The 11,985-nt window shown below is 33.8% G+C and overlaps 1 protein-coding gene across 10 annotated transcripts in view; it reads right to left on the bottom strand.

Moving 5' to 3' along the window:
• Window positions 1-8,446: 8,446 nt before the first annotated feature.
• The window catches only part of LOC106056848 (serine/threonine-protein phosphatase 2A 56 kDa regulatory subunit delta isoform-like), a 35,196-nt gene continuing 31,657 nt past the window's right edge, over window positions 8,447-11,985 (bottom strand). For 8 of the 10 annotated variants that reach the window (XM_056023985.1, XM_013213731.2, XM_056023986.1 and 5 more), the window contains one exon: window positions 8,447-11,443. In XM_056023985.1, the coding sequence (XP_055879960.1) occupies window positions 11,309-11,443 (135 nt within the window). In that variant the 3' untranslated portion in view covers window positions 8,447-11,308. The remainder of the gene's footprint in view (window positions 11,444-11,985) is intronic. The other 2 variants (XM_013213729.2, XM_013213730.2) reach the window with 1 other exon arrangement.

Genomic DNA, 11,985 nt, shown 5'->3' with positions numbered 1-11,985 from the left:
GTAAGGTTCCATATCAGTTGCAATCATCTTTGCTATGGCCAAGTGAATGCGTTTAGCATTATCACTATTAATATCCCACAATTTAGCTTTGTCTAAGACCTCTTTAATCCCTGGTTGCTGCTTGTGTGTGAGGCTTGACGAATCACTGGAGCTCGTAGACGTACTGGCACAGGCAGTGATATTACTTGATGCTGATTTCAATGCAGTCATTTCGTTGAATAAGTCTGGGTGTTTCGAGCGTAGATGACTAATCATAGTGGTGGTTGAGAAGTCTTTAGGTTTGCCTGGTTTAACACGTGACATTACTATTTTACAAGCATTGCAAACTGCTTTAGAGTTGTCCATTGTTTTGACATTAAAGTAACGCCATATAAGTGATGACTTTTTATCAGCCATTATTATTATTATTTAATTTACTAAATGCCCTTGCAAGCCAATTTTATACCCGTGGCTTGTGTAACAAAATACTTGTAGGGATGTGTCCTGTAGTTCAGCGCCCTAATTGACATTTCTCTCCAAGTAAACAAACTTAGTGTCATCATCTAGTGACCTCTAGACAGTGTCAATATGTCTTAACAATTAGTCCCGCCCCTATTAAAAATTCTACTCCAAGTAAACAAACTCAGTTCCCTCATAAGATGTGACCTCTAGAAAGTGTCAACACGTTGACATCTGGCTTAATGTGGTCAGCTGCCTATCCGTGAACTCAATGTTATGGACTAAACAAACAAAAGGAGGTGGGGGTGCTCATCTCTACCTCTGGAGATATACTCGCACATCTAGACAGATTATCAGCGTGACGTAGTTAAGGAATATTACGTGTTTACAAGACCACTCAAAGGTCAAGACAAGCTTTTAAAATGTGCCAGACATCGCTGCTACGTATGTAATACGAATTTATAATGTAAAGTCTAGTCCACCCCCACTCCAATAACAAACCTAGTTCCCTCGTGTGACCTCTAGAGAGTGCTTACGTCCATCGTATCTGACTTGGGGTCACCTGTCAATCAATGAACTCAATGTGATGGGCTAAACAAATGAAAGGGGAAGGGAGTTGTTCATCTAGAAATATACCTGGTTACATTAGAGGTGTGGCTCTTGTAGTCCAGCCCCCCCCCTAATAAAGATTAACTACTAAGTAAACAAACTCAGTTCCCTCGAAAGGTGTGACCACTAGAGAGTGTCAATACGCTGACATTAAACCTACGTCCATCGTATCTGACTTGGGGTCACCTGTCAATCAATGAACTCAATGTGATGGGCTAAACAAATAAAAGGTGAAGGGAGTTGTTCATCTAGAAATATACCTGGTTACATTAGAGGTGTGGCTCTTGTAGTCCAGCCCCCCCCCCCTAATAAAGATTAACTACTAAGTAAACAAACTCAGTTCCCTCGAAAGGTGTGACCACTAGAGAGTGTCAATACGCTGACATTAAACCTACGTCCATCGTATTTAACTTGTGGTTACCCACCCATAAAAAACTCAATGTGATGGACTAAACAAATAAAAGGGGGTGGGAGTTGTTCATCTCTACCTCTGGAGATATACCCGCACAGCTAGACAGACGTCTGGTCAGCATGACGTAGTCAAGGAATGTAGCATTTTAACATGTTAACTAACTTACTCAAAGGTCAAGACAAATTGAAAAAAGTGCCAGCCATTGCTGCTCTGTATGTAAAGCGCATTTATGATGTAAAGTTTCATCTCTATTTATATTAAGTTATTAACACGCCTTGTCTTTATAATAAACGATGTTTGGTGCATATTCATAATGGCTCTATTTTTAAGCACATTATTGTGTTTTCATATAAACATTAATACATTCTATAACAGACAGTAATGGAACTAGGTCCACTTTATGCATATTAAATTATGTACTTTTTACTATCCGGTTTACTATCCGGTAGTGATATCGGACCGGAGCCGAATAGCACCGGATAGTAAAAAATGCCGGATATTCGGCAGAAGCCGGAGCCGGAGGGACTATCCGGTGCACCCCTAATCAGTACATTCCTTGTTCTCATTCCTAACCCTAAAATACATCCTTGTTTTAGACAAACCTCAGAACTGTTATGTTGTAGAAATACTTAGTTGTTTCTTTAGGCAAATAAATGTTTCTCTTCATTATATAAACTCTGCTTAAGCTATAAAGAACAAATAAGAAAGAAAAAGTCACAGTGTCCAATTAATGATACTGGTTAGACATTATGTTTGTGGCCAGCACAAAGCAGCTGCCTTAATATTCTCATCAGATGTACCTATATAAGGTGTGACAACCTTGGCATATGTACCTATATAAGGTGTGACAACCTAAGCAAAAAATTACTCTCCGTACTATTTCTATCATTCATTCAACCAGCATCTCTCTTCATATTAAATTCTTAGTCAGTTTTTCTTGTATTGCTATAGCACACCTTTAGGACCTATGATATATATAATGGAGGATAGTTCTGTTTTTTTTTAAATTTTTGTATGTTGGGTTGAGCAATATATTTTTACCCTATTACATTGGCTGCCTTTTGTTTTTGTTCTGTGATAAAGTTACATGCTTGTAGTTGTGGTTGACTGTATTGTATATGCTTATTTTAATGTACATAAATGCTAATAAACAATGGATGGAGTAATGTAATATATTTGTTATTTTGTTCTCATCTTTAAAATTGAATCCATTGTCTTGTGTATTATTATCTTGTCATTTGTATCTCATGATCCCCAAGCTATTGTCTTAGAATCTCAAAAATAAATGGTTGGTTTATATTAGCAATTGGTGGTCACAAGTATGGTTGTTGACTAATTAGTTCACTTAACAAGAATATCAGTTAAAAAAGATCAGCATTTATTTTTAGAAAAGCAAAATTAAAAAAAGATTAGTCGGTACATGATTAGTCTTAGTGCTCTTTCTTTTGGTCTTAAACATTGAAAACCACTGAATATGTGTTGAGATGTGTAAAGTATCAAGATATTCATTGGAGTTAGTATCACACACATGCAGAATGTGCAAAGTATCAAGATATTCATCGGAGTTAGTATCACACACATGCAGGATGTGCAAAGTATCAAGATATTCATCGGAGTTAGTATCACACACATGCAGGGGCTGCCTACAAATGAGTTTGTGTTATACAAGCTTCTAGTCTATCACTGCAACTCAGTGTAGCTCATACATAACTTAACACAATGAAGGAAGCCAACAACTGTACATTTGAGGATTTACAAGAATCACCTTTTAGATCATATTTTGAAAATATTCATACACTATGTATACTTAGTTATTAACAACAGAAGTGCAGGCTTATGGAAGAACTGCAAGTAGCTGCTGCATTTACAAGCAATTTTCAAAATATGTTTTTATTACACTCAGGTGACAAATATCAAAAGGTTGTATGGTTAGGGTTAGGCCTTTTTATATGGGGTAGCTTACAATGGATTGTTTAAAAATATTAGTTAGTCATTTTAGCTCCTCGTTGTTATGTCTGTAATGTTATCACAGCTCAATTATTATTATATAAATGGCTGCTTGAAATCTCTTCTGACTGTAAATATATTTCATATCTTCAGCTAGTCTGTTAGAATCTCAATGTTAAATGTATCTAACATATATAATTGTATGTAAGTTATATGTATGTATGTCCCTCAATAGAAATCAAAACCATTTGAACAATCTTGATAAAACTTGGCATAAATGTTCCTTAGATCATGGCAGAGACTATAGTTATTTTTAATGTCCCTAAATTTATCTCTGTTAACAAATCGGATAAACCATTTTCACAGTACTTTATATTTGATATGAATTTATCAGCTAAACCCATTTACACAGTTTAGATCTAAATCCAATATACTAGATCAATACTACCCAAAGTGATCAGTACTACCCAACCTAAGGCCTGCAGGTCCTATCAATCTAGTATTCAGATCAAAGTTTTCAAGACATGAGGGTGATGAAATGTTTTGCTATTCACTGTGAACATACTTTAGGCTAAAGTAAATATAACATCACCTACTCCTTATAAGGAGAAGTTGTGACATAACCATAGATTGATGATGGTAGAGAAACACCTCTAGATCTCATGCTTTTTTAAGCTATTCTTCTTGCTATGAATATATTATTCATTTTCTGGTTAAACTTACTTTGGATAAATGTCCCCACAAACATTTTGATTACAAAGCTTATATCAACTTACTCTGTATGTCTGGTAAAAAGTTTGTATTTGTTATTCTCTCGGATCAAGCTGAAATTTTGCACAATTATTTCTTTTACCTGACAACACAACTTTAAAGTAAGTTTGAAACAAACAACAGATAATTATACAATCTTCTATTTTCATACACACCTCACTAGCATAGTGGTTAGAATGACAAAAGTTTGAATTCAGATCGTTCACCATTAAAATTTAAAAAAAAAAATGCTTATAAAAATTACCAAGATATCCCTTTCTTTCCCCCCCCCCCTTTTTTTCCCAACTGGTCCAAATAAGTAAAAGGTTCATAGCATATTAAGAAAGCTAAAAGCATGAAATAGCACTAAACAAAAACAATTGGTAAAAATAGCCCTAAACTAAAACAATTGGTAAAAATATTTATAATCACACAGATTGTTTGTCTAGATCTTATTACAAACTTTATTCCATGACTGATCCAAACTAATTGATACAACTATACTTCGATTTATTATATTTTTTTCTTGTTTTCCCTTACCATGACTATGGTGATATTTTTTCCTTGTGTGGATTAGCATGACACACATTTATATTGAAATGTAAGCTTCATAATGTAGACCAGGGGTGGGCAACCTTTTTCTGCCGAGGGCCGCATTAAAAATAAATAGGGGACTGGAGGGCTGCATATATATATTTGCACTCCCAATTGAGGAATTATAACAACTAATTTTTACGAATGTTTTTTTTTTATTTTGCCGCTATCTGTTTCAATCACAACACTATCACCCACAAACATGTAGTTGTACTTAATGTGAAGTATATAACTGTTTACTCTCGTGGAACTAGCTTACTATTTGTTATCATTGTGACTGCTGTCAAATTACAGTCAATAAGTAATATTTGATATTTTAAGATTTTGGCACATCAATAAGCATCGATGTTCGCAGATGAATGTGGTTCCAAATAATATGAAAGTTTAGTAGGAAAGTTGTTTTTTTTTAGTGCGGGTATGCAGCTTCTGGCACCCATGAAACTTCCGCGAAAGAACTGACTGGAACTTCTCTTTCAGGTCATCTGGAGCTGAGACAGCTTCTGCATAAATGGTGAGTGTAGGGTATTGAAATCTGGTTCATGTTGCTGACGTCTTAAAATTTGTTTTCAAATTCCACAATTTAGGAATAAAAATAAATCTTGTACATTTCAACCATTTCACTATAAATAGATTCACCTTTCAGGTAAAGACAATGATAACGCCTAATTTCACTTGCTGGCCTCAAGAAATGGAATAGCTTTGTTTGGAAAGAATGAAGATGCACATACATTTCATGTGCAAACAACTAATTGCCATGCTTCCGAAGAAAAACTTGACGTCTTTCTTCAACTCTTCATTAGAAATATTAGTAACGAATGTCCTTCAAGGAACTTCACAATTTCCATGAGATTTCATATTCTTCTAATGCTAGGCCAGCGGATACTACTGTGTTAACGAACATCGGAATGTTTTGTTTCCAAATCTTAAAGTACTTTTCGGAACTTCCAGTCAGGACCGGCCTTAGATATTATAATTTGAGTCCATAGGGTAGGCAAAGTGAATTTGGTGGCCCCCCAAAAAATAGAAAAATATAATAAATTAACTGCGAAAAAAAACTAAAACTATACAGCTTATTAAAAGCCTAGTGTACTTCAACAATAACAGTCAGAATAGGTTTCGCTATTTCTTCTAAAAAATAATACTATAATTGACTTCTGCGGGGCTCTCATCAATAGTAGACCTTACACAGATGCATAGTTTATATGTTGATTAGGCAGGTCCTGAGCTTTTTATGTTATAATATTGGAGAAATGATCGCTGCACATGAATGGTATTCAAAACAGATTTGTGTCAACTATTGCTCTTTATTTATTACAAAGTCTGTTTTTCTCAGTCAAAGCACGGTTTCCATCAGTTGTTGCCCTTGCCATCTTGTACAAGCCAACCCAACACTTTCAACACAGTTCTTCATAGCATTGAAAAAATACTGGCATGGGCTTGTGTCTTTGACTGAATTTTTCGCAATGGGCCATTTAAAATAGTCTTCGTTTACTTTTAACTTTTTAGAATGACGTTTAGGGACAATGTTTCTCTAGCTTCTTCATTATAAGACATTATAAGTGATAAGAATCAAAAGTTTCAATAATTTCTATAGATATTTACAATTATTTATTTTTAATATATTTGCATTTTTATATGTGTAATGTGATTTCTTTAGGTGTTCGCGGACCGCATAAAACACTCTGGCGGGCCGCATGTGGCCCGCATTCCGTAATTTGCCCACCCCTGATGTAGACAATATTGTACATGCTGTCAAGCTAGGACAGCGTAGATAGCAGGCAACTAAGTGTATATATGAGAACTAGAACTGACCAGGTTATAAGGTCACAATGTGTATGTATATAAAAAATCAACAACCTTCAGCGATGAGAAATATGGGTAATATTTTGTGTTTATTGTTAGACTAAAAAGTCTTAAGACCCTAAAAAGATATTGAAGTAAACATTTAGAAGAAAAAGAAGGTTGAAGACAATGCTAATAATTGTGCAACAATTTAGAAAAATATACAAGGAAAGCAAAACTAAGCTATTGGGTATTGTTGAGTATCTTTAATGCTAATTATTTATTCAACAATAATAATATATGTCAGTCAAGTTATTTTTCTAGTTGTACAAATGATTTATGTTTTATGACAGTTTGTTTCTCGATGGATTACTTGTTTAAATAAACTGAGCTTAAAGATATTGAACTCAAGGAAAATATATTCTTCATTGGGTTTCTTGGGTGTGTTTAAATAGAGGCATCTCCCAAAGTCACATAATTTGAGAGACAACAATAGGAAAATAAAATGTCAAACTTTAAAATCCTTTTTATTTATTGCAGTGCTAAGTTATAGAGAATATACCAAAATCAGTATTTAATAACTTATACAGAATAACCAAAATCAGCGTCTAATAATATATACAATTTACCAGATCAGCATCTAATTGGTGAAACATGAAAATGTCACTGTTAATTACTTTGAAATTTCTGAAAGTAAAATCTTGCACAATAGTGTGAGGATCTTCTTCTTCTAGCCAGCTTTATTGCTGCTGAGCTGTGAGCTCTTTTGCAGACTGTGCCAAGGAAAAAAAGTGTGCTGTTTTCTTCAGTTGTTCAGCACTGCAGTACAGGGTTTTGGTTATGTTGGGCTGTAGTAGACGTAGGGTCTGCCTAAGTTGGGTTAGCAAGGGGCATTCAAAGAGGATATGGTTTACGGTTTCATAAGGTAGGGCGCAGTGTCTGCAAAGGGGGAGTTGTGTGGAGTTTATTTTGTTCAGATAGTAATTTAACAGAGGTGTGTGTCCTGTTCTTAGTTGGAAAATTGTAGATTGTTCTACGGGGGAGGAAGTTAATACTGTCCAGTTTGTTAGGCGTAGTAATTTCTTTGTACATGGCTCTGCCTGCGTTTCCCGATGCCCATTGGTTGAGCCACTCCTGTTTGTGATTGTTGACTAGCATTGAACTTAGGGTGAGGTAGTTAACAGGTCTATCTGGTTGTTCCATAGATGAACCTGCCTTTGATAGCTTATCTGCCTTTTCATTTCCCATGATACCAATGTGTCCAGGGATCCACTGTAGTGTGATATTGATATTTAATTTTGATATCTGATGGATTATCACAATTAGTGTTGTCAACTTTCTTGGGCTGTTTGAGGTGCTGCTGTTAAGTGCTTGCAGAGTGGATTGGGAGTCTGTAAAGACATTATCTAATGGTGATTTCACTCCTTCAAATAATTTGTTTTCCACTGTCTGTAGTGCTATGGTAATTGCCTCAATTTCGGCTTGAAAGTTGAGCAGTAATCGCACTGGTTGCACTTATTTATTTTTAGGGAAGACCAGCATTGATGGTGGCTTTGCAGGCTGATCCGTCCTTAAAATGTGGGGATTATATATTAAAAAAAAAAATAAAGCCAGAGGAAACACCCAGCCTACACTAAATAGTGTGAGGATACATACAAGATATCAGGCCTGTTTTTGGACATAATTGATTAAAGCAGATCTAATTGTTAATTCATTTACTATTCATCTCACAAAACAGTTTTTTGTTTGTTAATTAGTTAAGTGTGAAAAAATAGCCCTATTGAAACTGATGAATAAATAGCTTTCAATGTCTCTATAGCTACAGTCACATTTGAATGAATATACTGTCAGTCCACACTTTCCTTTGCTCACAATCATGAAAAGATATAAAGCAAATGATAAGAACAAAAAATATCAAAGTATGTAAGATTGAGTTTTATTACAAGTGAAGCAATGTACAACTGGGTATATCCACATACAAGAACAATTTTAATATGACATCCATGTAACTGTTAGTGCATCAATATGGAACAGACAAGGTCAGAGATATTATTACACATTAGATTTTATCAAGTTAACACCAATCTACTCTAACATTGGTTGGTTTCATGTTGTTATTACAGCAACTTTGGTTACAATGTTTAGATGTCAGAATATAGGCTAAGTTAAAAACAACATAAACAGAGCTGATTATCACAAAACTGACTGTAATGAACTCTGTCCATCAATACAAATGATATAATACTATTTCAGTAACACAGTGTTACTATACAAACAAAATAAACTTGATTTAATTTTAAAAAATGATACTAATACCATTGATAGCATTTCTATTGAAAGTAATTTTGTTCAAACATAATGCAATGCATTTTGACTTGATATATGTCAAAAAGGTAATTTAAGATGCTAATTGTATGAGTCATTCAATTTTAATTCCAATGACCATTAAAATTTAAATATATATATATATGAAAAAAAAAAAAGCTGTATATTTGTAATGCTCTAATATGACCATAGAACAGGTCAGTTGTTCAGTCTGGAATGTAATACTTTAGGATGAGCTATGAATTCACTTTAGTTTGGTACTCAAGTAGAAAGTGGTCAGTAGGAAACACAAAATTTGGGCCACAAAAAGTTGAACCATTGGGCAAAGATGTAATATCTACTAATACTTCCGTGAATAACATCAAACTAACCTCAATCAAGAATGGCATTACAAATTGCATCAATAATTCTAGACCAAAACAGTAGACACTGTAACACAGTTTTCTGGTCAACATAAAAATGAAATCATCACACATCAGCCTACTCTTAGAAACATATACAAATGTGTACACTTTCATTTCAGAAATGTGGCAACATGTCAATTGTACTTATTCATACAGGATTTTATATCCCTTTTTTTTAAAGTATAGAAATAAATAAAATGCTAAAAGTTTTTAAAGGCAATATTAAAATATTTTCCCTAATAAAAATATACATTTGTAATATTCTGATCTTTTGCTAAACCACAAGAAAGTTAATTCTTCTTCTTCTAGCCAGCTTTATTGCTGCTGAGCTGTGAGCTCTTTTGCAGACTGTGCCAAGGAAAAAAAGCGTGCTGTTTTCTTCAGTTGTTCAGCACTGCAGTACAGGAAAGTTAATTATAAATATTTGACTATCTATTTTTGTTTTGTCTTTGCTTGAGGTGAACTGGCCCCCCATTTGAATTTGATGACTGTAGGGTTTACAAATAGTATAGTTAGTTTGTCTGATTTCCATGAGTGTGTGCATGCTTGAAAGAGGCAATAAGTTTTCTGTTCAGTAAAGTGTGTCGATTAAGTCACACACACACAGACTTGTCTGACAAAGACTATGATCTATCCCAAAGAACTGATTTAAAAAAGTGTAAGGGTTGAATAAGCTAAACATGAAGACTTCCATGACATGGACATAAAGTCAAAGCATGCTTCTGCTAATGGTGAAAAAGCTTCACCCATCATTTTATCAACTCAAGGATTAGTTTTAAACACATGATAGCATCAAGTAGGCTGGATCATTTTCAAACACTTGTGTAGTGCTTTGTAAACCACTTGAAAAACAAAATGCTAAATTAACCAAGAGAACTAAGCAGGTATAATAAATCTACTCTGCGGGACACATTCAGCAAGACATCACCCAAAGCCCAAATTGTTCTCCCATGTAATATTAACATAACAACAGTACCCATGAAATGAAACTTTGCTCCACTGGAAGAGAGAATGATGCACAAGAGATGGAGAAACAAAAAGTGGATGATGACAACATTCAACATTATATGACATGAATGCATTTGAGAACAACAACATGTATAACTTATTTGTAGTGTTGCTAATTGTTAGTGCAATGGTGAGGGCATAACACTGTACACTCAAATGAAGATCTGTATCACGTTAATCTGTTGTTTTAAACTCTATATAGTGCCTATTTACACAATAACAATTTAAAAATGTGTTCAAAATAAAAAGCTTCACTTATAGTTCAATCTTTCAAAGAAAAGTACATTTGCTGAAACAGCTTAAAACACATTTGGAGCTTCATTACTAAACGGTTATGTATGTCCTAGTTTTAGAAAAAAAAATAAAGGTCAGTTACACAATAAACTAAAAATGATACCATATCAACTTATCAACTTGAGGCACAAATCTGCAGCCATAATCAAATCAAAACTATTGAAGAAATAATGACATTCTATAGATATATATCTTGGGTCTGAATATCAAGTTAAAAAAAGACTAGCCATTAATGTTTAAAGAAATAATTGTACAACCTACATTGATTGGTGACCCTCGCAAAATGAAGGAAAAACTATTTCTATTTGATAAATTATAAATTACAAATATCAATACACAAACAAACCAATCTTAGGGTCATTAAAATAAACAGACATCATTAGAGTACATAAAACAATTGTACAATTAAAAGTCATTTAAAACCAATAGTACTGCAATCAGAATTGACCTAGAAACCCTACTGTTAGGCAGCTTGAAATCAACACAGAGATAAGTGTACTGGAGAGGAAAGTACCTTGAGACCAAATGTTCATTCTATTCATTTACTTAAATAGCCTCAAGCTATTTGAGGTATCAGTGACCTTTTATTGCCAAAATAAAATTCTTAAGAAAATTTAAGAAAAAATTATTTTAATATAGTGTGTGTTTTTTTTTATGAAAAGACTAAGACTAAAACAAATTAGTAGGCTGCTGAGAGTCTCAAATCTTTCAGCCCATAAGAAGACACTACTGTTAGGAGTAATCATCAATTCTGTTCTGATGACGTCAACAAGAACTCATCGCTACGTTTATGGGTTTCTAGTGCTTTGATCATGGACATGTCATGGGGGAGTTCTGATTTACGCCGGAGGAGAGGTTTGTCTTTTTTCTTCTTCTGAATCTGGGAAAAAAATAAAAGATTAAAAATGAACAAAACATAATGTCAATTCAAAGCAGATAGCTACATTCAAAATTACAGTAAACTTATTCTAAACAGCAAAATAAATAAATAATAATTTTTTTTTACATAGAAATGAGAAGTGATGAAATTGATCAAACTAGAAATGTGACGCAGATCATATGAACTATAAGACTGGTTAACATAATTGAATAATTTAAAAAAAATACAATAAGTAAATCTATTTACAAAGGCTACTCAAAAGTTACAATTGTTATCATCTTTCAAGAGTATAAACATCAGAGCTATGGAAACATACATTTTAGTAAACTTTTGAATGCATTATCACTGTGTCATTCATGCTATGGTTAAAAAGAGCAAAATGGTTACTCTGCAAACTCTCAGATAAGGTCATTGTACATACAAATTATGGTTTCAAACAGGCAATATACTATTGCCTTTAAAAAATATGGTTATAAGTTAACTGATTGACTACATTAAAAAAGAGGAAGATTATTGGTTTGTTAAAGCTTTACACTCTTGTT

The sequence above is a fragment of the Biomphalaria glabrata genome, chromosome 3 (genome assembly GCF_947242115.1).
Source record: "Biomphalaria glabrata chromosome 3, xgBioGlab47.1, whole genome shotgun sequence".
NCBI classification, from domain to species: domain Eukaryota; kingdom Metazoa; phylum Mollusca; class Gastropoda; family Planorbidae; genus Biomphalaria; species Biomphalaria glabrata.
This window is presented reverse-complemented; position numbering and strand designations above follow the sequence as displayed.